The 27892-nt window shown below is 42.8% G+C and overlaps 1 protein-coding gene across 1 annotated transcript in view; it reads left to right on the top strand.

The window, feature by feature from the left end:
• LOC128455069 (collagen alpha-1(XI) chain) overlaps positions 1 to 27892 on the top strand; it is a 74760-nt gene that overhangs the window by 13856 nt on the left and 33012 nt on the right. Inside the window, exons 5-28 of the mRNA XM_053438700.1 lie at positions 5947 to 6075; positions 9262 to 9351; positions 9651 to 9749; positions 11692 to 12000; positions 13209 to 13274; positions 14385 to 14426; positions 14857 to 14919; positions 17771 to 17845; positions 18388 to 18471; positions 20453 to 20509; positions 20992 to 21045; positions 21163 to 21216; positions 21557 to 21610; positions 21698 to 21751; positions 22455 to 22508; positions 22612 to 22656; positions 23371 to 23424; positions 23528 to 23572; positions 24746 to 24799; positions 25839 to 25883; positions 26258 to 26311; positions 26395 to 26439; positions 26937 to 26990; positions 27084 to 27128. Coding sequence (XP_053294675.1) covers positions 5947 to 6075; positions 9262 to 9351; positions 9651 to 9749; positions 11692 to 12000; positions 13209 to 13274; positions 14385 to 14426; positions 14857 to 14919; positions 17771 to 17845; positions 18388 to 18471; positions 20453 to 20509; positions 20992 to 21045; positions 21163 to 21216; positions 21557 to 21610; positions 21698 to 21751; positions 22455 to 22508; positions 22612 to 22656; positions 23371 to 23424; positions 23528 to 23572; positions 24746 to 24799; positions 25839 to 25883; positions 26258 to 26311; positions 26395 to 26439; positions 26937 to 26990; positions 27084 to 27128 — 1725 coding nt within the window. The remainder of the gene's footprint in view (positions 1 to 5946; positions 6076 to 9261; positions 9352 to 9650; positions 9750 to 11691; positions 12001 to 13208; positions 13275 to 14384; positions 14427 to 14856; positions 14920 to 17770; positions 17846 to 18387; positions 18472 to 20452; positions 20510 to 20991; positions 21046 to 21162; positions 21217 to 21556; positions 21611 to 21697; positions 21752 to 22454; positions 22509 to 22611; positions 22657 to 23370; positions 23425 to 23527; positions 23573 to 24745; positions 24800 to 25838; positions 25884 to 26257; positions 26312 to 26394; positions 26440 to 26936; positions 26991 to 27083; positions 27129 to 27892) is intronic.

Raw genomic sequence — 27892 nt, 5'->3', positions numbered from 1 at the left:
TTGCGATTGGAAAAGAGCAAAGCGAAGAAAAGAGCAGATGGAGAGAGAGAGAGAGAGAGAGAGAGAGAGAGAGAGAGAGAGAGAGAGAGAGAGAGAAGTAAAGAAAGGGCGGGTAGACAAACAGGCAGATGGTTCAAACAGTTCAACAGTTTTGTGAGCTACTGGCAAGCAAAATGTTTTAATATTTGAAGGGTGCAAGACATTTGTATGCCCCCAGTGCTTGAGGAGAAACCTTATCCCTGCACTGACCACAAAGGCTGCATCTGATCAAAAATGCTGGGAAAAATCTGGAGAGTATTATACATTTTTCCTCTTTCCTTGCTCCTTGGTTAATTGTTGTCCTTATACAGTTTTGAAATTCCATCTGTCTATTTGTCCTTCCAAGATGTGTTCCCCTCCCAGAGTTTGGAAAAGCGGCACACGTGTCAAGCTTGTGCAGAGGTGGGCATATGAAATCGAACAAGGAAAAATACAGAAGTAAAGTTATGGTTACAAAAGAAAATTGAAAAACCCGAAACCTGTGGTGGACTAACATGTGTAAAATAACTGATGTGAACAGGCGCAGTCAGCGAGGCCCCTGAACCGGCCACATCTGGCTGCTGGGGCCGGGGAGGTTCAGTGTCACAGGAAAGGTGAAGTGACACCGTTAAATGTTTTATTACCTCTTTTTTTTTTTTCTTGAAAGAAGGTTTTTGAAATGAAAGCAGTTCACAGTGAGTTCTCTGAAGAAAAAAAAACCTGATTAATATACTCGTTTAGTTTTATTAGTGAAATTACAGTTTCAAAAACCATCTGGTTAGAGATAGTTGAGTCACTTTTCAAGACCTGAAACATGGTTTTCTTTAGTAAAGCAACAAGTCTCTGAACAAGATATTGATCAGGCAAATTTAAGATTTGTGAAAATATTGGGGGTATTTTTCCCTTCCACCTCTGCATGTATGCATTTGTGTTTTACTTGGTCAGACTGCAAACGCATTTGGCAGATTTCCATGTGTGTGTCCTGGGTGCATTGATTTATTGACTATGCACTTGCACATTGTTCTCTAGGCTTCAAAAAACTCTCTGCGTGAACTATAGGAAGGCTATTATCTGATTATTTTCATAATCAATTACTCTGCTAAGTATTTGCCTTTTTCTCTAAAATGTCAGCAAGTAATTGTCAAATACCGAATTGAAAACCCCAAAATGTTTGATTTACAGTGATGGGACATCCGTAGATCTTGATATTGAGGAAGTTGAAATTGGAAGATTTTTCAGTTTTCTAAATCCCTGATTAATGCTCCAGCTGTGGCCAGATTGAAATGAGAGACATTGGCCACATCCAAGTGAAAGTAATAGCAGATGTAAAAGTCTGACATTAAACTCATACTGTACAAATAGTTTTGTGTTTGTGTTGAAATTGAGAGCTTCAGCTTTTTGTGGTTTTTACATTTCACTTGAATATTGAAATATCTTCAGGGTTGTGCAGATATGACTTGTTATTTTGACCAATTGCAAAAGTGCTCCTGCATTTTTAAACCTCCCATAGGCAGAAATGCAGTTTTGGGATAGTTAGGGGATCACATAAGAACCGTGTCTGAAGTAGGAGTGTGGGTGTGTTTTCTTTAACTCTGGCCGAATGAGCCTTAACTCACAGCGATATGTCTACAGGCAACTGAATATACGAAAACCAAGGCTTGTATCCATCCAGAAATCGACACTCTGATGTTGATAAAGTTTGTAAATCAAACATGGCCTTAATTTTGTGGAGACAAACACAGACTACATTTTGTTTATGTCTCTAAATTAGTCCAACAAATGCAGGATGAGAAAACCCTCTTGCTTCCTCCCATCTCTGATCCGGCGCCAGCAGGAGCTATCTGCATTTAATCAAAGTCGTGTCTAAATCTTTGAGCCCGGTCATGTGCTTGATACTCGCGGATGAGATCATGTATGCTCATAATCGGGGGGGTCAGCAACTCCCCTCATCACTGTCCTCCATCTCTCTGAGTAGCTGATGCTGGCTCTTGACATCCTGCTATAACAGTGCACTGACAAGGACACATTTCAGAGACTGCTTAAGTTTTCCAACACCACCGACCATTAGGGGGATCGTCCATCTGCCAGTTATTTTGCTTAAGTGCTCCTCGTAGGTGTGGGGTGTGATTTGGGAGGGATATACTCTGCTCAGCAAACGTCAGGGTAACCAGGCCCATGCAGGGATAATCCGTAGTGTGTGTGTGTGTGCTGGTGTTTTAGATCATTTACAATCAGATGTGAAACATTAACACAAGTGCAAAACAAGTGGTGTGTTTATAACTAAGTACTTTTGTATTTATCTTGTCTTGCAGCCTTTAACAAACCTCTTGAATTGGTTTGCCCCCCACGGGTGGAAAGTCGATGGAAGTTAGATCCCAGTCTCCTTCCTCTTCTTCGGCCTCATTAAACTTTCCTTGTACTTTGTCCCATCAAACAGTTGTCGCTACAGTTTGAGATGAAGGTTAACACGTGTCGAGGCGTGCCGTATAAACACACACACACACATGCACGTTGCACACGGACCCATTAATGGATCGATTGTAGTGTGGCCTAGACAGATGATTTATTCCACAGTGTCGGTGCCAGCTCCCGAGCCGGAGCCAGGGCATTGCTGTAGATCACTGCTGGAATTCTGAGGAGGAATCTGAACAGATGCCAGAGAGATGCGCTGTGCAACCCAGACAATAACATCAACAAAAAGCACAGAGATGCAGACGAGGACGACACAGAGAGTGGAAGGAGAGGGGGAGAGGGCGGGGATGACTCAAGTGGGGAGTGTGGGAGTGATTCAATCTCCGACTGGTTTTATAAATGGGAGAAGTGTGTGTGTGTGGTCTCTTGACAAGCCCTGAATGACATTTGTGGACCCCCCTGCATGTTTTCTTGTTTCACTGAATACTATGTTGTTTTAAACACTTTATTTTATCATTGAACACACATCCAAACAACACATACCTCCACCAAGGCCAAATAGCTCATTTGAATTCAATCGAATTCACACACACAAATCAGTTCCCTAAATATGCCAGACTTTTGTCTCATCAAGATCCATGAATGATTCCCGGCAAAAACCAGAGAAAATAAGAAAAATTGCATTGTTAAAGAAACTGATGAATAAAATGTATGTGTCCCCTAATCTGGATCCTCACTAAAGGTTAATGGGTTCTTCTTTGACCCAGTTTCATGAAAACCATAGAAAATCCATAATCTTGCCCTCACACAAGCAATAAACAAACCAACGACCAAACAAACAGGAAGAAGGAACCAGACATTTTGCCAAATGAAGCGCGTCTTCTTTCTTAATGGCCCTTCTCTGTCCTTTGGCTTTAAAGTTGGATCCATTTGTGCTAAACTTTTGTCATTGTAGTTTCTCCTCATTGAAGTAAAGGTTCACAAGGTGCAGGCTGAACTTTGGTGAGCAGGATATTTTCCCCCTCAATAAGCAGATTCTCTTTTTCGCCGAAACGCCCTCCTCCTCGCTCGGTTACTCACATTCACACCTGGAAGCTGCCCAGTGCAACCGCAGTCGGATCTCGTTGGACTAACTTCGCCTTGCTCACATGCTGCCCACTTATTTTAATGAAGGCGCTGCGGAGGTGGATTCAGAATAGAGACAGAGAAACTATGAATAAAAGGTTATTATACAAGTACTTCTTGCAGTTCTTATGGAGAGATTCCTGCAGCTGCAAACCTGAAACAGACCAGGTTTGAAATGTTTGGATTGTGGATAGTACTGTTGGAAACGTGAATTATTATCGCCTATTTCTATTATGAGACCTTTACATCCAAAATTCTGCAAACTGAAGAGATGCTATTCCTCATAAAACCTCACAGACCGTGAAAAGACTTAAATCTATAATGAATGGGTTTTCTTGTGAGAAGGGAGATCTGCAAGTCATTGATAAGCACATGTTACTGATCGTAGCTTTAATGCCACAACTGCAGGTGGGATGAAAGTTATTAAGCACCAATGGATTGTTCCATATGAAGAATTAATTCATATCATCTTTGTTACAGTTGTTGTTGGGTATTGTCCAGTACCCTGTGGAGAGTTAGTGGTCACGTATGATGGGAACATTGTGGCCGTAAATATAGAATGCGTTCCAGAGGTCTAAGCTTGTGCAGATGTTGCCTCCTGTAATTTAATGCAATCTGCATGTATGTGCTTCCTCTGCAGAGGCCACCCTGATGGTGGCCCCTCTTCACCTCTGCACAGCACTGAGGACTTTTTTTGCCCATTCATTTGTCCTCTTGGTTGCTAAAGGTCAGGGGAGGTGACCATATGGTTAATAGGTATGGATAACATTCCCTCCACCAGTGACACAGCAGTTCCCGGGTTTAGAAATTCCTCTGGAGAAAATCCTGGAATAGGAGCCTTTGGCCGATCGAAGGGTTGTGAGCAGGGATCTCATTTCCTTTTCCATCAGCTCATGAAAACCAGACGGCCTGAGATAAGTACAGACTTTGGTTATTTATCTGCTGTGTAGCGGACTTACCATCTCCAAGGGCTGAGCGAGGGGGCCTATACAATGGGTCTTTTTTATAAGCTTACAGACCCTTCTAAAGCCTTGAGCTGTTCCATAAAACTATATGTAATTAATAGTCGAGAGACTACTGCCTCTGGGACGCTGCAACATCTGCCTCGTTGTTTTATTGTCACATTTAATTATCACCACGTCTGTGCAACGCTGGGGCAATCAGGCGAAGAGGAATCTTGTGGATACTTCAAGGACTTTAACATTTGGTTTCTGTTTGTAATCATGAAAGAAACAAACGGTGGACAGTGAGAAAGAGTTTCCTGAGTTCCTGAGTTATTTTGGGTGTCAGGACACTATAAGTCAAATTCACAGTCAGTTTATTGCTCAGTTTTGTGGTGACTGACATGTTGGAGCCCCTCCGAGGCTTTGAGGGGCATTGAACCGGTACAGAAGATTTGCAACTGTGTCAAAAAGAGTATTCCTTCGGTTAAAAAGTCAAAAGTTCGAGCCTGTGGACAGAAAAATGCAGTGAAGACATTGTCAAACAAAACGTTTTGGGGTCCTCTTACATTTTCTGCTGTTGGCACTGCTGCAGTTCACACTAAGGCTTTGGACTCAGCTCAGTGTTGGCTAGTGGAAGTCAAGATGCTAAGCTACCATCAAACCACACGGTGAAAAAGTGAAGTTATCTCCAACAACAACCCATTCCATTAGTTTAGCTCTGACTAGCTGTCGTGCTAATGTCCGTTAGCCTGTGGTTGCTGCTTCAAGTTTGACGTGTTGCCCCCGGACAGCCTCACATCTCACATCACAACTCCTGCAGCGGCTGTCTCACCACACCTGCTCTGCTCACCATTCTCATGATTTACGATGGACATCATTCTCTTCTCCCTCAGCATTCAGGTGCATTGCCGCCTCCCTTTGATCTGGAGTGTGTAGTCACCTTAGTCCTGCTCTCTCACTTTCTCTCAGTGCTTTATCACTCCCATCCAGATGCGCTCACAGGTACCGAGATGGCACTGTCTGATATAACGTGGTATTTACAGACCTAATTCGGCTTAGTACCCTTTAAAAGTACTGAGTTTGGTACCCGGCCCTTCTGACTATAGCTTCTCCTCCACAGCAGCAGTGGCTGAGCCTCCAGAGTATTCAAACCTTTTTCCAAACCAAACTGGAAAATGTTGCCTCTTAGAACCTCGGTTGAAATAAATTAAAGTTATGGCCATAACGTACACATGTACCATTGTAAATTATCCAGCAGACTCCCTCTTTTTATGGTATACATTATGTTTTATGTTTTTTTAAGGGGGGATAACACTCAGGATGAAAGAAAGAATTTGCCGGGGGAGGAGTGTGCGTTCCAGTCCATGATTCTCTACTCTGTGAAATGTGTTGACTTACTGCATTCTGCTGACACGTTGCTTTTTCTGTTCTTCTTCTAATCTTCCAGGGTGACATCCAGCAGCTGCTGATTGTCGCAGACCCCAGGGCAGCCTACGACTACTGTGAACACTACAGCCCCGACTGTGAAACCCCCAACCACCATGACACCCCCCAGGCTCAGGAACCTGAAGACGAGGTCGGTATCTGGAAGGGGGAAATAAGTCAGGTCAGGGGGTATGGATTTAGGAGGCAGCGAGATGAGCTGTTCTCCAGAGGGAGCGAAGGGGGAAGAGAGAGATGGGGGAGGGTAGAGGGAAGTAAAGAGGTTTTTAGAGATTCAGTGAGGAAGAGAAAAGTAAAAAGAAAAGTTGTAGTGAGAAGAGGAGAGACGAAGAGTTAATGAGAGCCGGAGTTTGAAATGCAGTCACGGTGATAACAGGACTTTGGAAAGAGAACTTAGGACTTGGGTGTTGTCAGTAACAGTTAGAAAACAAAGGATGAAGTCAGACAGTGAAATAGAAGGCGTGGAACGGTCAAAATGAAGTAGGTCAGAATGAGTTGAACTGAAGTTGACCACTTCTCGTGTAAGGAAATGTAAAACTTTAATGTTCCTACAGCTACTGGATTCTTTTTTAGAGAACGTCTGTATTTGGACATTTTTTCCAGGAGCAACATTTGAGCTGCACGGTGCAACTTTCTCTGTTGTGCTGACCGGAGAACATCATGACCCTGTAAACCTTACAAACTGTTAAACAAGATGGTGTGCTCCTTTTCAACAAATCAAGATGTGTTTAGACAAAGTATAAAAAGCAAAGGCCTCGTGCCTTGGTGCCCCGGAGTAAGGATTTGGGTTTGGACAGTATTGTGTTATTTGAGATAGACCAGGGGAAATCATCGACTTCCTCTTTTTCCTAAACCCCAATTTAAACATTTTTCAGAAAACACTACAGCACCATAAACAATGGTCTTGGACAGATATTAGTGGAAGCCAGTGCTGACTCATGGTGCCAGAAATACACCAAACAGTAGAAGAATAACCTCTGCAAATTGCATGCTCCTAAAACCTTTCTACAAACATTCCTTCAGGCATAAGTGCTTTGACAGAGACAGGCTGGTATGAGTTTCTATGTAAACTCTAATTTGCCTCTTGTCTGTTTCACTGGTGGAAACATGTCGTCGTATCAAAATACCTTTTTGAGTTTGAACCACGTTCAAAATTTTACATTTTGTTGCCACTGGCTCCAAAACATCACTTGTAGCCTTTTCAAATTTCTCTGTGTCAGGAACTTTTTTTTCGTCATTAATTTTGTGTTATTTTGCTGCTTCAAGCTTTTTCTGTCGGCTGACATTTTCCTTCAGCATTTCACCAAATAACTGATGAGCTCACTCTGGAAACTTTTCCCTTTTCCCTGCCACGAAGTCTGAGCCCACTTTGGAGTGGCCCCGTGATTTATATCACTAACGAGTTCTGCAGGCTCTGCCCAGACTCCCAGGGAAATTTAAGCTTTTCCTTCCCCAGCTAGAATCCCAATACCTGGAAAAGCAGACTTTGTATCCCCGGTCAAAGAAAAAAAGAGTCCATACTCCATTTGAAAATATTGGCTTAACAGTTGGTACCATGTCCTGGAAAATGTTGCTTCATCTGCAAGATACTCTTCATTGCCAAGACAGGGAGCTTGTCAATTCTGAATAGACAGTGGAGAGGATTTTGCACTTAAGAACATTTATGACAGGAATGTTTTTCCCCTGTTCAGTCATATTTAAAATAATTCTTCCTCCTGCACAACGGACAAACTGAGTAGTATTTGCCCCAATTGATAAACCCCTGTCGTAAAAGTTAAAATATCCCTGATTTGTGTACTTAGAGGTCTGAACCCTCTTTTTTTAATAACCAAACCTCTATAATTCTGTAAAGGCACAGAGCGTGGCCCTGACCTTGACCTCGACCTTAAGCCCTTCCTTTGCAGTCGTGAGCCACATGTCTGCAGCTGGGTTAACAGAGGAAAGGAGATTGCTGCAGGAGACGGAAGAGGGAGCTTTTCTTTTTTTTATGAGCTCACCTCAGTATTTATGCCTTTGATCCAAGCCTGTGGTGAAGACCTTCAACTCAGCCAAGCGCTTCGGTGCCATAAATCTCTATAAATCCTTCTCTCGTCCTCTATCTTCTATCTTCTTACCCTGTCCCTCTTTGTGTTTCCGGTGTCAGTCAGTCTCGTCGGTCTGGCAGAGGGCTTCTCTCTTGTTTGACCCCCTCTCTCCGTCTTGGCCGCTGAAACAAGGCCAAGCCAGCATTGCAGCAAACCGTGGATCTTGTATTATTTTTATGAGCTTAGCAGTTGTCCAGGGACTAATATTTATCCCTGAGTTGATAGAGCGTTGCATATCGGGGGTCGGTCTGTTAACTTAATCTAACTCGCCTCCGTTTTGACTGTGTTAGAGCAGCAAAAAACAAAGTGAAGGGTTCAAATGTTAAATGTTAAAATTACATAATGATCCATCAACATTGGTTCTTTAAAGGAATAGTTTGACAATTTGTAGGAACACATATTTGCTTGGTTGCGGAGAGTAAAACCAGAGGATTGATTCCTCTCTCTTCTTTTTAGTGCCAGGGACCAATTAGCAACCTAATTATAGATTTAATGCAGATCAAACAGAGTCAGGCTAGCTGTTTCTATCCACTATGAGTCTTTATGCTAGGCTAAGCTAACTGTCTCCTGGCTTCTGACCCCTATAAAACAGAGAGACATAAAAGTGGTGTAGATTTTCAGAGCTAAAAAAAACACTAATTAGAATATTTTCCAAAAAGTTTTTCTTATAATTTCTTTAAAGTTATTATGTTTGCCTTCTTTTCAACAAAATAACAGAGAAATAGTCAGAGACTGTTTTAATGCCCCAGTGGTTTTAACCCCCCACTCCTGGGTTGTCTCTGCTCCCCATCCTTTCCAAACATGCAGTGCTCCAGGAAGCCCATTAATGAAACCCCAGGGCTATTGTTGGCATTCAAAACTAAACACTAGAGGCAGAAGCGTTTTCACTGGCGTAAAAATGTACTATCTGAAATCCTGTTGGAAGAAAACCAAGAATTTTAATATTTGTTAAACAACACATATGAATCTCTAAGCCAGGACACGTGAAGCTCAGGGGACTCAATGACTGCTGCTGTCATCCATATCCAAAATACGTTGCCTTTTTTAATATGGATGTGATATTTTCATCGTTTGACCATGTTATTTATAAAATAGCATGATACAGTTTGTACTCTGGTATAAGAATAACATACTCATACATGCCATGTAAATACTGCGCAACATATCTGTGTGCTGCCGTGTTTACATGATTGCACCAATTAACCGATTGCCCCCCCGTCCCTTTTTCCTTCCAGTACACTAACTATGAATATGGTGAGTTCTATGACTACAGTGAAGGAGTGGTAACCACTGACGCTCCCCCGACTGAAGAAGCCAAGACCGAGGTAACACTTCACTAATACCGTAATCATGGCTCCTACCATGATGACACAACAACACGGTGTCCGTCTTTCTCTCTCTTGTCCTTTCACCCTCTGATCTTCTTCTCTTTCTTAATAGTTATTTAGCTTTATACTCTAGATGCTAAATAATTTAACTTCTTAACACACATATTACAGAGTCTCTGCAGATACTGACTATTATTGTGTTAAAGAAGCTGTCGAATACGTGAATGATTTGCATTTACCCATATCGCATGTGTAACGCTTCTTCTCCTTTGTGCCGTTCCTGCTCTTATTTGCAGACTAAAGCGGGTGCAGAATACTACACAGGTGAGTATGACTACTCCACAGTGGATGGAAGTCAGCCTGAAACTCCCACTGACACCGCCAGACAAGGACAGGTAACTTAAAAAAAAGATTTCATTTTTCATTGGTATGTTTTTATGATCCTCGTCTGCCATAAAATATATTCTGATATTGGATGTGAATTAGCAATCAAGACAATTTACAGTGTGACAATTTGGATTTTAGGGATATTTGTAAAATTATACAGTAGAACAGCTATGACAAAACACGCTTCAGGGTTTCACCAACAAAATAAACATATTTTTATGATCGCCAGTGGAGGTTGAAACCAAAACAAGGCCCCACTAACTTCAAACAGAGACACAGCCTCCATCAATCGGAGTCTGGATAAAGAGAGAACCAGGAAAACTTTGTCGTTAAACAAACCGTGACCGATGGAAAATCAGCAGACAGACGCATCCCATCACTACGTCTCTGCCATATCCTGAATATGGCAGATCCTCCCTTAGTTTGTGCTTAACCCTCACATTAAACTCAGCTTAATGAGGAACATTTGGGGGTTAAACTAAAACAATATGACCAATTGTATTGTCATTTGCCTCGAGGTGGATAATAAGACATTATGTTTTATTAGAGATGACAGGCCAGAGGGCGAAGCATGGAAACTTCACATGAGCTGGATCATGTCTGATGACTGGAGACTGTGGTGCACTGGACAACTTCTTAGACATTTCATACAGTGGGTTCAAATTAGACCAAATTGCTATCGATGCTTTTTGGTGTGTTGCAGTATTGTGTTGTCAGTGGGAGGTTGTTTATATTACTGATAACTTCCACAGTCTGTGCATCCAATTATTCTTTCATTATCCTTTTTTTATAGAGTTTAGCCCTGGATGTCTCTTAGTGCACATTGTGCTGGGGCGGCAAGTTGCTTAAAATATAAACAACTATTGAGGTCTTGACTAAATTTAGCCATAGCTTGTGGTTTGTTAAATGTTTAGTGGAGGAATTTGCTTTTTTGGTTTGTATTGTACGATAAATGTTCCATGTAATGACGAAAGATTAGAGAGATTGTTGTCTGAAATACTGGGAAATGGACCTGTGACTCAGAAGTTGGTTACCAGTTTATAACAAGGAATAGTTGTGTATATATATATATATATAGAGAGAGAGAGAGAGAGAGAGAAATATCCTTTTGTAATTCTGCCTAAGATGTGTCATACTATCCCACGAAGTGAAAGGAGACTAATGTGAGCTGCAGGGAACTTAAATGCACATTAATCAACCCAGATTGCACAAATGGAAAATTGTGTGCAACAAATGTCAACTCACAAAAAGATGATCACAGAAACAATATTTGCATGAGAGGTTGTTTCAACGAGCTGATCACATGATTGATTTACAAACAAAAGTGTGAGTGTTACTCTCCAATCAACTTTCCTTTTGCCTCAGATAGTAAACAGGTTTTGAATACTCATATTTTATCCTCGTTTGGTTTAGTTCTTAAAAAGCTCTGTATTTTTCAAACTAAACTTTACTGTTAAACATTTGATCTGTTGTCTCAGATTGCAATATTTAATATAATGCTTTCTAAATTACCTTCAGACTGTAATGGTAAAACTTGAATATATTTCAAAATATACAGCATATTTTTGTATATTTTGCTTTTAACTTGTGTAACACATCTGTGTGTCTTTACTTTGAGACAAATCACATTCTTATTGCTCTACAGAGAAACAATTAAGAATATATAATGTGATTATTAAATCACATATGTTGAGCTATGGATGCCATCCCACGTTAGACACAAGGATGTTAGAACAACTAAGTTGAAAATTCCCATAAAGGAGTTTTACCTAGTTGGCGTCTGATGATTCAACAAAACTGCTCAACACTAATGCTTTGATTGTGTTATAAATAAACATGTGAATCACTGATGCTGTTCACATGGTTTCATTTAACTAACCAATCCTCCATATTCTCTCCCATCCTAACAACCCCTGCCCCCCCCCTCTGCCACGCCTGCACCGATTGCAGAGCTACGATGGGGAAATAGTGGATGATTACATCACCGGCGTGGAGCAGGTCGGGCTGGACCCCACGGCAGCTGTGGAAACGGCCGCTGCCCCCGTCGACGCCCAAGAGAAGGCGGAGCCTGGCGCTGACGCGTATGAGTTTAAGGAGTACGACCTGAAGGAATATGACCACAAAGAGTTTGTAGAGAAGCCGTACGACTATGGCGACTATGGTGATTATGGCACTGCTGAAGCCAGGCCTACATCTCCCACAAATGAGGACGAGTTTGGTCAGGGTGCTCCGGCGGAGACAGACTTCAGAGAGAGCAACGTAAGTGGTTTCGGTGGAATGATGGGGGGGGGGGGGGGGGGGGGGGGCAGCAATGTGGAAAGATGGAGAATTTGCTGCTTGTGTCTGCGTGACGGGGTGTTTGCAATTTGTGCCGCTTGTTGTTTCTACTGGTATCGGGTTGTAGCTCGGAGACATCTGCGCTCACGTTCACCAAACACAAACACACCAGCAGCCTCGAACCCACCACCTTGTGTGGCTCAGTCTCCAGGAGATAAACAGATGTCGACCCGGCCATCAGCGCAGACACGCCCTCTGTGACCTCTCGACCCCGCTGACCTCTGCTGTTTATCACAGACATGCCTCCCCCCGGTTATCACACCGATGATCTGTTTGGATTTCCTGATGACAAACTTCAGGCTCAGCAAAACGTTTTTCATCACATCCAGATCAACATCCAAAACCAAGCAGAAGTAACCGCTGAGCCAGTGTCGGGGGAGGCTTCTCTCCGGCCCCCGTCCGGGCCTCGGGGTCCAGATTCACAGAGGCAGGAAGTGACACGTTGGCTTTGGATCCGTCTGCTTTAATTATTCTATTAATCTAAACGGCTCTGTTAGTGCTCGCAACGCTACAATCTCAGTACACCAGAGCCCTAATATGTTAAAGGAGTCCTCCCCTGGCCCGATTGTACAATCTGGTGGGTTTCGGACGCGCTGCTGTAGGTGGTCTGTGGATTCCCTTCATGTGAAGTCATTGTATGGATAGTGTCAGGTGACCACCTCGACATTTGTGCACAGTTGGGGTCTTTTTTTCTTTTTCAGTCCCTGGCTTTTTGGGAAGCTTAATAAATAGGAGTCTGACCAAAGTCAAAATTATAGCTTCTTGCAAAAATCATTCTTGAGGTTTTAATTTTTTCCAGCAGGCTTGAGAACCCCCCCCCCCCCCCCCCCCCCACCCCCCCCTCCTTGATTTTTGCCTTGAGAACTCCTTAAATCCTTATAAGCGTGAGCAGAGCAGCAGTCAGCATGCTGCTAATCTTTTCTCTCGCAGATATGTCGGAGTTTTTTTACGTAACCTCTATAAAAGAGAACACACCCTGGATATCAGTCAGGGCATCTGCTGCTCATTGGTCTCACATTTTCCCTTTTTGGCTGTCAAATCTGTTGGTGCTCTGTCTTTACTTGATGAATTTCTCCCCTGTTCCTGTGTAAAAAAAAAGAAGCCTCACCTGGTCCTTCTTATGTCTGTAGGTGGGTGGAGGTCAGAGTTACCTGGGGGAGAAAGGAGAGAAGGGCGAACCTGCCGTCATCGAGCCAGTAAGTGAAGCTGATTTCAAGCTGATTTCAATGCAGAGTAAGAGGATAAATGCAAATGTTGGAAATGAAATGTACTAGAAACAAACCTACAATGTGTTTAATCAACCACTTTACAATATCACAGTATATCAGCCTGCTAATGTTACAGCTTTATGACCTCAGCAAATTCATGCAGTTGTTTATCCTTCATCTTTTAGCATCTGTCAGCTAACGTTGATTTGATATCAAACATCAATGGCGATGTTCAGACCTGGTATTAACATCTGACTCAGGTGATCCGACATTGGAGCTCTGCCTTCTCACCTGATGTCCTGGGACCCGCCACAGTTTCATAATGAACTAAAAGCAACACAAAACTTCCACAGTATCAAAAGTGCCACACTGACCTCATATTTCAAATAAGTCTCATAGAACTTTTTAAATCTAACTCACTGATGACAAACCCATCTGCTCAGTCGGTCTGGCCACAAACTACATCATTTGATTTTTGTGCACAGATATGACACATGTGCTTACAGAGCGGTCAAGTGAGATTCGATCCTCCGTGGTCACTGAAAAATGGAGATCCTTCCTGATGAACTTAGAGCTTTCCATGTGTGAACGGATCATCTGAGACAGATGTTAATACTGAACTTTACCCCTGTAACCACTGTCTATCTTTAGTTGTTCTGTTAATTGTAGATTCTCTGCCTACTCTATGGTTTCTTTCATCTACTTTCTCTTTCATTACTGATTCATGTTTCAATCTAATTCATATTTAGGTTTTGTTTATTTTATCGAGCCTGATGAGATTTAACTCATGTTTGCTCGAATGTCCATAAACACAACAACCGCTGTCTACACAAACTGCCACAATGCATAAGATCTTCACAGAGCCATTCTATACCATTCACAAATGTGTTACCACCACAGCCACAAACACATCAGTGATCAGAGCTTCAAGTAGCTGGAGCTTTGTTAACATCTTGAGCTTCATATGAGAACAACTCCTCAGCATCAAACCCTGAGCGCCCACTGGCTCTTTTCACGTCTTCTCCTTCTCCTCAAATTGCTTCTGGATTTACGAGCCGCCCCGTAATGCTACTGTATCCCCCTTTTTTCCTTTTTCAGGGGATGCTTATAGAAGGACCCCAAGGAGCCCCCGGCCAACCAGTGAGTATCACGTTCTCCCAAACTCCTGTCTGCCTTCCACAGATGGAGAACAGCTAAAGAGGGAAAAAATGTCTTTATGGAAAGAGTGTCAGTCCTGATCGCCAGTGAAGCTTGAGTTGGGAGAGAAAGTCAAAATGTGAATTTGTGCATGTGTGTGTGTGTTCGAGAGAGAGAGAGAGAGAGAGAGAGAGAGAGAGAGAGAGAGAGAGAGAGAGAGAGAGAGAGAGAGAGAGAGAGAAGTGGGGGTTGGGGTCCTATTTTATTTGAGGCTTCTGTCTTTTTGAACCCATGTCTTTCCCTCTGTCTTTGTTGGCCTGTGCATGTGAAGTATTGGATAGAGTGTGGTGGGACTGCTGGTTAGCAGCAGCTTGGGATATAATATGCTAAGTCCATGTGTGTCTGTGTGTGTGTGTGTGTGTGTGGTTTTCAGGGTCTTCCTGGTACCGCAGGATTGCAGGGTCCCCCAGGTGCCTCAGGAGATCATGGCGAGAGGGTGAGTTAAGACCGGCCTCATTTCACAGCTGATTGCAGATGTTGTTGAGAAACCCCGTCCCCCATTCTCCTTCCCAGCAACTTGTATTTTGAATAAAAGACATTCGGAACAAACAATTAAGATTCCAGATGACATGTATATCAACAGAAATGCGTGTTTTTCATGTTATAATTGGCAAAAAGAAAACTATTTTTAACCTGAGCCTTTAATTCTGTGGAATTATGGGTGTCAGCATAAACACCCCTGGATTTGTTATCCTGCCGTCTTCCTGTATATTATAAAAACTGTGAAGTACTGTTTCGATGAATAATGCAATTGGACACAGCTTGCTACTGCAGCAGTTGGAGGGGGTTGATGAGGAGTTGTGTGGGGAAAGTGAGATGCCCATAAACTATCAATATACTAAGAGAAGTTGTGTTGTTGTGCTACAGCTGTGTTGGTATAACACAGGACCTCTGAGAAGGAGATCGAGGAGATGGCTTAAAATATGTAGAAACCTAAACTTTCTCTAAGCTTTTCTCGAAGAATGTTTTTTTCTCCCAGCACTGTGGGATTCCTCTCACTTGGTGATTGATGGGATGACACAGAGTAAGTGCCCCGACCCCTTCCAGAACGCTGGATCCCGGCTTTTTTAGTTTTTTTCTCAAATGTGGTGATTCCCCCGCACCCCCACCCCCCTCTCATCGCACTCTCAGCAGATCAGTTCACGTCTCTGGAGGTTAACCCTTTCTTTGCCAGCCTCAAAACACCCAAACGTGCCTCCTCCAGTATGACCAGTACAAAAGGCTTATTGTTCCACAGAGTCAAAGTGATCAGAAAATATTTCGCTGCACCAAAAGTCCTCCCCACCCTCCCCTTATTTCCTCCCGTGAGAACGAGTCTTGCTGAGGATTGACGGGGGATTAAAAGTTACTCTATTCTGTAGTCCTGCGGTTTTCCGTTGCGCAGAATCCGCCTGGGTTCGACGTCTGATCGGCTCATTTCTCTCATCATCACCACCTCTCTCCTTTCCACTCAGATACCACTTTCCCAGCTATGCCGGACAGTCATTAACACTAGGGGCCGCTGTGCCTTCTGTAACAGCAATGGATGCCGAGTATTTACCACCTCTGGGGGAAAAAGGCAGATGTGAACACATGGCATCAATTTGAGTCGACAGTCTGAGATTGCAGCACATGACAGGACTGCTAAACAGATCCTGGATTCTCTGGAACCAATGGGTCCGACTGAGGCCTGATCTGATTTATGATAATTTCTTTTGTCTTTATTAAATCAAGTTCTAAACGTATTATAATTTGACTGTCTGTTCTTACTGTCATTATTCAGTATGAGCAACGTTATGCAATCAAGGAGATTCAATCCACATTCTTGGCGTGGTTCTTAGAACGTCAGTCAGTTTGTAATTAAAATACCTCAACAACTTTTGAATAGTACAGATATTAATGGTTCCCAGAGGGTGAATCCTGTTGATTTTAATAACTCTGACAGTTCATCTGTCACCAAACACGTTTCTGCACCTGAGTTCATGACGGTATCCCTGTAGAACTAACATGACAGCTCCCCCCCCCCCCCCCCCCCCACACCAAATAATAGTGAAGTAAAATCACCTGACACCTGATGAGTCAAGCATGTGACCATGATTCTGCTGCTCCACACCGTGACCACCGGAAGTGGAGACAATTCGTCCAACTTTTAGTCCACAACCATGGATGTAATTTGAGCTAATGCTAACATAGCATACTGTACTATGTTGCCCTTCCCATTCTTATGCACTGTTAATATGCTACAGTAGGAATGTGAACAAGCAATGCTAATGTTTGCATTTTAGCATGTTAATCTTAGCGCTTAGCTCAAAGTACATCGGAACAACTAATTACTGCTCTCATTATTGTAAAATGGGAGAAAATGAAAACACGTCTAACGCAGTATATATATTACTGTAAAAATGTAATGCTAAAGTTTTCATTGTAGCACTGACTGTTAGCACTGAGGTCAAAGCAACCAAATCATAGCCTCAAGCTAACACATTTCAGTGAAGAGGCAAAGGCTGATGAAAGTTTTACAATGTTTGATGAGATTTTCTTAAAATAGCCCCCATGAAAAATATTTTTCCTTTTTAAATTAGTACAACAATATAATCTCTCCTCTGCGCCAAACACAGGCCATTTCTCATCCATCAAACAACATTTAGTTTCTCGGAGTGTGATGAGCGTTAAAGCCTCACAGGGACATGGCTGTGGATTCTTTTATCTTGTTTTAAATTCGCTGCTCTCCTGAAGGAAATATCCTTAATGAAATAGATGCTTTGTCTTTGCTTTGTGACTAAACTCCCTGTGTTCTTCTTCTCTGTGGGATTAGTCAGTTATCCGTTTGGAATAAGCAACAGTGTAGCAGAGAACCTCTGCATGGAAATTATTGTTGCAGAAAAAGAAGGGTTTGCTTTGTATAGATTAGTTTTTCACTGCCACTGTTATTACTGTTGTTTGTTATTATTGTTATCAGTCTCTTTTTTTCCCCAGTTTACACAGCACCTCCAGGGGTTTATAGAGGAATGGCAAAATAATCATGTTAGCCCATGGGAAAATATACGACTTGCTTATTAACCACTTTTAATTAATTGTTAGGCTGGAATGCAACACAAAGCAATAGCTGATCTAAATTAAATACTTTGAATATGTGTTTGTCGGCAACAAATTCTGCAAAGACCTTTTGAGTAGCATTACTGTACTTAATGGGGATTTTATTGACTTTGCTTCGGTCGGTGACATCAGCTCTTGCTGCATCACACTGAGGAATGACATCTCCCTGCTCAGAGAAAGACTGACTGCTTCCCTTTCTTCTGACTCTCCAGGGTCCTCCAGGACGTCCCGGTATTCCCGGTTCGGACGGTGTCCCTGGGCCTCCAGGTACCATTCTGATGCTGCCAGTAAGTCCTGCGACTTTCCACACGTCCATGGGAGTTTCTGTCGTATTTTCCTCACATGCTGTGCATCCTTCATCTCAGGCGTCGGTCCGAGAACTCCCTCCATTTAGTACGTTTACCTCACAGCGTCAGCAGGAGGCCAAAGGACCGCAGCCTTATTTTCTTTGGGTTACAAATCACTTACATTGTAAATGTCAGCCAGTGCACTGGAGTGGAACCAGTGACTGAGGCTTTGAAAGGCACGTTGACACATATTTGTGTGTCTGTGTGTGTGTGTGTGTGTGTGTGTGTGTGTGTGTGTGTGTGTGTGTGTGTGTGTGTGTGTGTGTGTGTGTATGTGTGTGAGCTGCCTGTGGTGGTTTTCCAGCATATGTATGTCTGAAAGTGTGCGTGTGTGACATGGTGACAGCTTTACAGTTTTCACAGAACCGAGCAAATGTTTGAACACGGGCACCAGGGGAGGTCGTTAGACGTCTCACTCTGTAAAAGCCTACAAGTCAATTTGATTTTTAATTGTGTTATTTGTTTTGTTTCGTCGTTGACAGTTCCGTGCGGGTGGCGAGTCGCACAAGGGACCAGTGGTTTCAGCCCAGGAAGCTCAGGCTCAGGCCATCCTCTCTCAGGCCAGGGTGAGTATCAGGGGCAAACGTGTCCTCAGTGCAACTAGGATTTTTCTTCTCATGAGCGGTCACATACCTGCAGAGAAAAACCTTTTGATGACCCATAAAGTGTAGCAAATAATAAAAAGAGTAATCCCATAATCACAAGTCCCCCTCGACCTATAAACTGTCTGAATTTAAAATATTACCGTGTCAGGTGACATAATAAAATGTTCTTAAAACTACACTTAAGGATGTGAACCTTGGGTTGAATGGACTTAAATCCAAGTTCATGCTTTTCTCTTGAGCTACAGATACTGGGAGCAAAACATGTGTATGTGTCCAATGTAAAAGGATCCATTATCGAGAGGGTTACACAACATGAATTCCTGGGTATTTGGATAGATGACAAATTCAACTTTCATATAGACATCCTCATAAGGAATTTATGACAAACTTGGATAGTTGTGTAGGTGGAGGAGTTTTTCTTTCTGTTCTACATTATTTCTGAGGGATTTATAGTGAAGCCTCTGCTTCCACTCTTGAACCCTTGGATGCTGTTTAGCACTCTGCCCTCAGGTTTATCACAGGTGATGCTCGCTTTGCATCCTGCAAGAAAAACCTGGGTGGTCTCCTCTGCCTGATGGACCTGATAGGCATCTGTATATTTCTATTTACAGGACTCTTATTGGGGAAACTCCCTTCTTTTATTGCTCTGATGCTGAACAGGTTGTCTGGCTTTCTCTGCAAGTCCCAACCTGACAGCTCTGCTTTCAGTGACTTCACACAACGCAGCTTAAAATTGACAATTTAAATCCATTATCACAAACAACTCATCATCCTTTTGTCCCTTTTCTTCTCAGCAATTATAAGTTCCTCTGTATAAAGTGGTTTTATTTGATTTTCCTCTTTTATATTCTATCTTTTAAAACCTTAACACATAGTTGACGTCATTGTCAGTGAGCACCAGCCCTCAGTGATTCATCACGTTTAAATAAAGGTTATAAATAAAACCCACAGCAGATTTTCACACCCACTCAGCGGTGATAGCCATGGCAGTATTGAAAATATGAAATATGCAGCTCTAGGCTTTAGGCAAGGTGTGATTTATCGTGCGACACATGGAGACTATTAAGTGTGGCACAAACACAAAAATATTCACACATTTTCACAACGCTCTGTGGAGCTGGAGCATTGCCAGACCTGGTGTTTGGTAATATCTAGAAAAAACACTTGTCACCTTTCTGTGTTTGTCTTTTCTGCCAAGTGTTGGAGGAAGGAAACAGAGAAAAAACGAGGGGCAGTAATGAACTGAATGTGAATCATAGGCACAAATGTTCTTTTTGAGCTATTTGCAGTCTGTTAATTTGTCATTAGAGCCTCTGTGTTTATGTTTTCTGGCACCTGCAACAGAAACTCCCACAATGGGTTAATGTGTGATTTTGGGCATGATTTGTTTTCATGGAATTAGCAAATTCACTCATTCAAATGCATTCCAGACAAACCTTTGGCAGCACCACACTGTGGTCGACCATAATCAGCAACAAAGACCTGTGAAACTGTGAAAACCACAACAGAGTCAAGTTTGCACATTTTAAGGTTCTTTAAGTTTTTTTTTAAATTATGTTCAGACCCCTTGATGTGTTAAATCCACTCAGATGAATGAATAATGAGTCAAATACAGGAAAATCTGCTTTATTACAGCGACTACATATTTATTCCATAACAAGCTTGTTTTAAAATAGATAAATGTTCTTCAGATGGAGAATAACAATAGTAGAACTTTACTTTTTAATCAAGCAGAACACTCATAAACATAAACTGATGCTTTGACTGCAAACACAACCTAATCATGTACAGACATGGCTGCACACAAATAAAAGACTTCATGCAATTTCTTTGGGTTGAGGAAGAAATACAGTTTATTTTATTCATCCATTCACTCGTCATAGATGTAAAAGCAGGAGATGTTTGCTGAGCAGTGGTCTAATGAAAGGTTTCTGATCCACAGCTGGCTATGAGAGGTCCTCCAGGGCCTGCGGGCATGACAGGGAGATCTGGTCCTGTGGTGAGTAGCTAATTACAAACACATGCCACCGATCGGCTTGACCCTCCTGTCCTGTTTGTAACTGATGAGAAACTCACCAGATGATTAGAGGAGCCTCGTGTGAAAGGTTCAACTTCGAGCATTTAATCATGTCCCCAGCACACATGGATCTCTCACACACTCTCTACCTGCTTCTGAGAGGATTTATTTTACTCTATGTCTACCAGATAAGTTATTGATCGGGTAATTAAAAATACAAAAATACAAAAGCTGGCTTCTTTAATGTTACATGTTATTTACGATGAGCAATCCCGTAATTCTTAATAATAAGATGCTCCAGAAGATCAGTTGTATATTTACAGTCCAAATTTGAAATCCTTTCATTTTGTGTGTTTGGATTCGAGTGGAATTCTGGCCGAACCTAGATTATATTGTTTTTTAAGCCAAGCGTCATCAGTGAAGACAGATGAATTCTTTAAATGTGCAATGTCTGTGTTTGATAGGGAGGTCCTGGTGCTTCTGGACTTAAAGGTGACGGTGGCGACTCCGGACCACAGGTGAGAAGGAACCAGTTCATCTATTCTGTACAAAGATTATCCTCGCTGTAATCTTTGCTTTATCCTTGTTTTCTCCTTTCTTTGTACAATAAGCTTCCTTCTGTCTGTTCTCCGTAGGGACCCAGAGGTCTTCAAGGTTCAACTGGGCCTTCAGGAAAACCAGGAAAGAGGGTAAGATTATCTGATACTTAACCTGAGTTAGAGGGTTTTAAACCTTATAAAATTGATTGATTAAGCTCTTGCAGGCGTCCCATATTTCTGTCTACAATGCCCAAAGAGAAGAGCCTGTCTAATTTGAAACATGGCTATATGTCAAAGAAGTCAGCTGCTCTCAATAACATCTCTGTGTGTCAACCAAATTCACAAAGTCATGTTTATTTAAATGTGAACTCTACAGGGGAATGATAGCATCTTCCCTTTGTTTACTCTGCACGGCCTTTCAAGATAATTGAATACTTTCTAATGTCATTACAAACGAAGGCCGACATGTTGATGTTTCCATGTCTTCCAGGGTCGTAACGGTGCTGACGGATCTCGAGGTTCGCCAGGAGAGTCCGGGTCCAAGGTGAAGCATGCACCAGGTTTTTATGAAAATAATAAATATGATTATCTGTGTTTGGAGCTGTAACCGTTTGTTGCCTTTCTTTTCCAGGGTGACCGAGGATTCGACGGCCTCCCAGGTCTGCCCGGAGAGAAGGGACACAGAGTAAGTAAGACGAGAGATAATTTGAGGGTCTCGTGAATTAACAAGATCAGAGGACAGACATCATCAAAAACGTCCGTCTGCAAAAATAACATCCCACAGTCTCTTATCTCTAGTCCCAGTTGATCCCAGTAGTTTCTGCCCCGCGCCTCACAGCAGCATCGGGCCCGACTGGTAGCTCAGACGCCGCCTCCCATCCGTCTCACGCGCGCCCCATTGTTGACAGATAGGAATTTTGAAGGAGTGGAACTCATTAGGGCGCTTGACCCAGTTACCAGCGGTGGGACTGACTCCAGAACCACTGGGGCTGCCTTGAACCAGGCCTGGAGGCGAACTGGGAGTGCTGAGTGTGGTGCTTGTGGAATTCGGGCCTGCGTAAAAACAGCCAGTAGAGCGAGCACAGAGATCACAGAGGGGTATTTCTAGACAGGCCTTATCCTATACTGAGTAATTACAGGGCCACCCGGTTGTAGACTCGTTCTTATAGAGCACTATGAATAGTGGAAACCATATAGGCCAGTGCCAATTGTGGTGACCGTGCTTATTGTAGATTAGAGACACTCTCTTGCTTCTGAATTTGTGGGCCATATCATATTTTTCAAAACTTAGAAATTAGGAGCATCTTTCCAGCTTGTAGGAGCTTGTGTGACCCCCCCGCTGCTCCCACTCCTTTGTTCACATCCCTTCTCCTGTGATCTCTCTCCAGGGAGAATTTGGTCCATCGGGTCCTCCGGGTTCTCCAGGAGAGGACGGCCCAAGAGTAAGTAGCACCTCAGTGGCCATACACCTTCACCTTGTTCTGAAACGCCATCACAATCCCTCTACGTTCCTCAATAACCCTCTGTTCTTCTGTCTATTCACAGGGTGAAGATGGCCAGGTTGGACAGAGAGGTGTGGCTGGAGAGAGCGTAAGTACATTTCGGATCTGAGCGAACCAGGATCTTTAAAGTGCGGCTCACGTCACAGAGAAGAATACAATGAAAACACAACTAACACTAGACTCCTTTCCTTTCAATGCCGCAGTCCTCTTCCCCTCATTCCTTTACCCCGACACTCATTCCGCCAATTATTTTAATACATAGCCTCGCCCTCCTCTCTTCTTGTATCAACATTCCTGTCTGCAAAAGGACCATTGCGCTCGTAGTCTCGTCCTTGCCAAGTCAGAATGGCTCTGAATAATAGATCATGAAAGTTGAACCGGGGGAAATGTGTTGTTCTGTCATCGCTCCATGAGAAACTGACATATTCTGCCCGGTTCCGTCTCAATAACTCGCTCCCTTTCTTACCCAAAACAATATTGTCCTTTTAAACCAAATAGTTGCTCACAGCTTCATCCCTCAGTGTCCACATTATAAAAGAGCAGAGTAAGGGAATTGATTTCAAATTAACAACACAAGAGTTCAAGAATAAAAACAACTTTTGTTCATTCCCTGAATTACCCCTGCAGTTACCATGCATGACCTCAGGAGGTCAGTATTTTACATAGTGAGTCACTTTCCAGTGCATGTAAGGTCCTGCACATATATTTTTGCAACCTTTGCAGTCAGATTAGAAATAATGCATTTATCTCAAATCATAATCATACATTATTTTAATGAACTCATAATTGTCTCTACATCCAGGGTCCTAGAGGTTTGCTCGGCCCCAGAGGGTCTCAAGGTACTGGAGGACAGCGTGTAAGTACATTTTCCATACGCTTTAACTTTGATACCACTTGTTATGTGCTTTTAAGCTTTAATGAACCTATTAACTTTCATTTTGAAATTCTGATTTCCATAGGGTCTCCCTGGAATCGATGGGCAAGCCGGTCCCAAAGGAAACATGGTGAGTTTTGCTCTTTTTTTTTCATATTTAGCCAGGAAAAGTAGAAACTCATCCTATTTGCTGAATAGAGATGGTAAATCGCAGCAGAGATCGTCTCATCATACTTCTCAAACAAAGTCTGATGACTTGAGGACTCCATGCTGAAGAGGCTTTAAGTCTTAGTAAGGGGTATAACAGAAAATCCTGTCTGCTCGTGGTCCCATCACTCATGCAGCTTCCCGGCGGGTCCCGGTTGGACGCTTCGAGTGAGGCAGACTGATCATTGGTCATGACAGTTAGACAAGCGTGCACATTGTCTGTGGTTGCGGAGCGAGTCTCTAAATCATCGAGACGCCGAGCCAAGGAAACAAACAGCTGTCGAAACAACACATCACAAGAGAAATTACGTGTGCTTCTCATTAATTTCCACAGACGGGCTGTTGATCTTGGCGTTTTCTCAAAATCGAAGCGGAGTGTATCCAAAGTAGCGGAGCTGTCCATCGGGTTTACGGTGCCTCTCGGTGCTCCTCGGACATATGGAGGTTTTACATCATCCTCCAGGAGTGATGAACCACAATGTTTCTAATAGCTTCACCCCGATCCTTCATTTAAGCTCAGTTTTGGGTCTTTTTCGTGTGTTTGTTGTAACAGCTGGATCAGGCTGCGTCACAGGGCCCCGCTCTGTTTTTCTATTTGTTTGTGTTGTGGCACACTGAACCTCGGCAGGGACACGGCACAGCCCACCACTTTCAGTCTTATCAGCTGCAATCCGAACGCAGACGGTTCCGTGGCCCCGCAGCGTGTGTTCAGAGGAAGTAATTCATTCACCAATCTTCACCAGACAAACCGTCCCCCAAACATTTACACCGTTTTTTAGCGGCACATTCCTGACATGGATTAATCTAATCAAACCAAACAAGGTCATCCAAAGTACTCACTCCAGCCGGCCCCAGTTCCTTTGAAGAGTTTCTTTAAATCCAGTGCATTGGAGCAAAAGACAAGAGGCACATAAGTCTTTGTAAAGTTTTCCTTGCCTTTAGACATAAGATTAGTTTCTGGTGTATATTTTTTTATATTAATCCGTATTTTGGCAGTATTGTTTTTCAGTAGTTGCCATGTTTAATAATGAATAGAAGAGAATCAATTTGCAGAAATTACAAACATTAATCTCACCCTTTCCTTTCTCATGTGCAGGGTCCACAAGGAGAGCCAGGGCCTCATGGGCAGCAGGGTTTGCCTGGTCCACATGTAAGTTCCTTCTCTTTCCCTCTCTCTTGGTATCTATCTGTTCTTCCTCACCCTGTTGGATCGCTCTTGTCTTTCTCTCTGAGTCCCCCACTCTCTCGTCCCTGCCTCATATCTGTCCCTTTCTCATGCTCCTCTTTGCCATTTGTCTTTTTACAGCGGGGGAAACGCAGGTGCTCACTCGCGCTCCTGTTTTCTTAATCAGATGTTCGCAGGCATGTTTTTATTTCTCTCCACTTCCTCTCCCTGCTCTCTCCATCCTTCATTCCTCAAATAACCACTGCTCTCTGAGGCATTTCCCAAATATTCAATTTGAACTTTGTTGTCACAAGAAAAACATCCTTTCTGTGCCGCTGAGATGAGACATATTGCATTTATCCAGTAGCACTGATTACACTGTCCAGTTGGTGGCGCAGGGAATTTTTATTTCCATCCTTAATACAAACCAGAAGCCCCTGATATATCGTGGCCATCGCCAGGTAAGAGATTGAAGTCCCGCTGATGCTCACAGCCTGGACAGGATGAGGTCACTTCCCTGGAAAGTATTAGCAGGAACCTGTCCTGATGGTAAACAGGTCGAGTAAATAACTTGCTCCTTTTAGTTTCACTGGCCCTGAGGCAGATTGATGGCCTCCACTGAAGGCCACAGATGAATAACACAGCTCTTTTATTTCAAGATGTTAACACCTTTTTTCTTGTTTTTGTAATTCTACTTTGGGCGACTTCCAAATACGTCTTTAAGATGAGTGACATAAAAATGAACTGTAGAAAAATAATGGACCTCCCTTTGCACGGCCGAGTGATCAGATGCCAACAGGCAGCATAAAGGAGCCGACCAATAAAAACAATAGTTGGTCATAGAAGAGAGAAATGGAATTATAGTACAAATATGTAAATTACAGACGCATCACACAGACTTTTCAATACTGACAATAGCCAGTGTTCTGTTCCCTGCATCACTTTGCCAGTGTTCAAGTCCTGTTATTGGAAAACGACTTAAAAGGGCCTGACTGTTCTAATCCATGTTTCCATTGTGTTTCAGGGTCTTATTGGTCCTCAAGGTCCAATCGGGGGTCCCGGTGAGAAAGTAAGTAAAGTGGGATCCCAGTCCTCCCTCCAGTCCTCCCACCACAGCTCTGCTGCACCGATAAGTGAACGCTTCAGTCAGGACCTCATAAGTGATTCAGCAGACCTGTGCTGTCTGAGCTGTGGGCCTTTGACTGGCGGCTCCGCACAGCCCTGCTGGCTAAAACACACACACACACACGTGCACAAATGCAAACTATGTAGATTTCACTGTGCGAGCGCCCCTGCATAAGCACTTACTCCGTGAGACTCAAAGTATTGTTTAGTGGTTTTGTGGATTTGTTAATATATAAAACAGAATTTGAACTCATGGCAGTAATACTGGTCTGTCTCCCTGTGTGTCTGTCTGACGTGCCTGTTATTCTGTATTTGTAGGGACCTCAAGGTAAACAGGGCTTGGCTGGGCTTTCTGGAGCAGATGGTCCTCCTGTAAGTTTCCCACGCACTATCACTTTAATACCATTCGTTCATTTACATCTTCACCTCTTGGTAAATCATGAAATCTGTTCCAGGGTCACCCAGGCAAAGAGGGCCCTGCAGGCGAGAAAGGAACATTAGTGAGTATCATGTAGTTTGGATTTTCACAGTGAAATGTGTAATTATGGTTTTTCCCCAAAGTGTCGCTGCACAGGCAGTTACTTCAAATATCATATTTAGCATCTGTTGAGGGTTAAGTGTGTGTGAAGGGCAATTTAGGTAACATCAGGTGTGAATATAGGTTTTTTATGGTCAGTATTTAGTCAGAGATTGACAATAACATATTAGTTCATGTAGGACCATCCCAGCTGATAAAACTCCTCAGCTCCAGACATCTGATATGATCATAATTTTTTCCAGCACCGTTTTGCTGCATGGAGGTTAAATCATTTTCACAGGCTGCACTGTGGGTTTTTAAAAGCTTACATATCTAGTATTTGTTATGTGTTAAGTCATGAACCAGTAGGAATCAGATGGTACTGTCCATTCACTTTTGGAAAAAATCATCAGTGAATATCCATCAGAGACTAAACTCTGTAAAGAATGTACATCTCATGGCTGTTTCTTAACCTTTCAGGGTCATCCTGGTCCTATGGGATCCATCGGCTACCCCGGGCCTCGTGGTGTGAAAGTAAGCGCCGTCTCCATCATGCAGTACCAGCACCCTGCCATGACACTTACACATCCTCCCTGAATGTCATTCCCACTGTTATTTTCTCTCCAGGGAGCCGAGGGCATCAGAGGTCTTAAAGGTGGCAAAGGAGAAAAGGTAAATGCCTCCCTGCTCTCCTCCTTCTGTTCAGCGAGGCTGACGAATGTCATTCCTGTGAAAAAAATAATCCTGCCATCACAGTTGTAATTCCTTCCTTTAATGAGGCTTCATTTGAATCCAGCGAGTGGAAAGAACTCTCATAGAGGCCCATCAGGCTGGCAGTTAAGTCGTCACGCCGCCGGGCTGTAATTGAGCGTGGAGCATTAAACTAGAATGAGGCTGTTTGTTCTGCAGTCTCAGTGCAGATTGATCAGTTGGCTTTGTTTCCTTGGATCTCTGTGCTGAACGTAGCCTGATGCCACTGTGTGCAGATCCAACACTAATCGTTAGGGAACTGGAGAAATTAACTGAAATACTTGATTATGTCATTAAAAGCTAATGTCTCATGTATTCTGTTGTAAACATCTTCACAATGCCAAGACTTCAAGTTATAGGATGATCATATTTTACTGTATTGTGATATAATATAATTTAATATAATAAAACTTTATACAATGTAATATAATGTAATATAAACTGGAGCTCAGCTTTCATGCAACAACTACCAAGGGACTTTTGAAAAAGTTTTAAACTGCATTCTCAGTGTGAACCACCAGATGTCAGTAGAATAACACTAACTTCAGAAGTGCTTAGGTGGATGCTTTGCCTAAGTGGCCGCTAGATGTCGGTATGAATCTGTCTTAATGAGCCTGTGTACCTCAGTCAGCATAACTGTAAATGTTTATCACTGTTATTATCGCTGCTGTTTTGAATCAGGGTTC

Source organism: Pleuronectes platessa, chromosome 13, assembly GCF_947347685.1.
Source record: "Pleuronectes platessa chromosome 13, fPlePla1.1, whole genome shotgun sequence".
In the NCBI taxonomy this organism is placed as follows: Eukaryota; Metazoa; Chordata; class Actinopteri; order Pleuronectiformes; family Pleuronectidae; genus Pleuronectes; species Pleuronectes platessa.
Note: the sequence above shows the minus strand (reverse complement) of the source record. Positions and strands in the feature narration are given on the sequence as shown.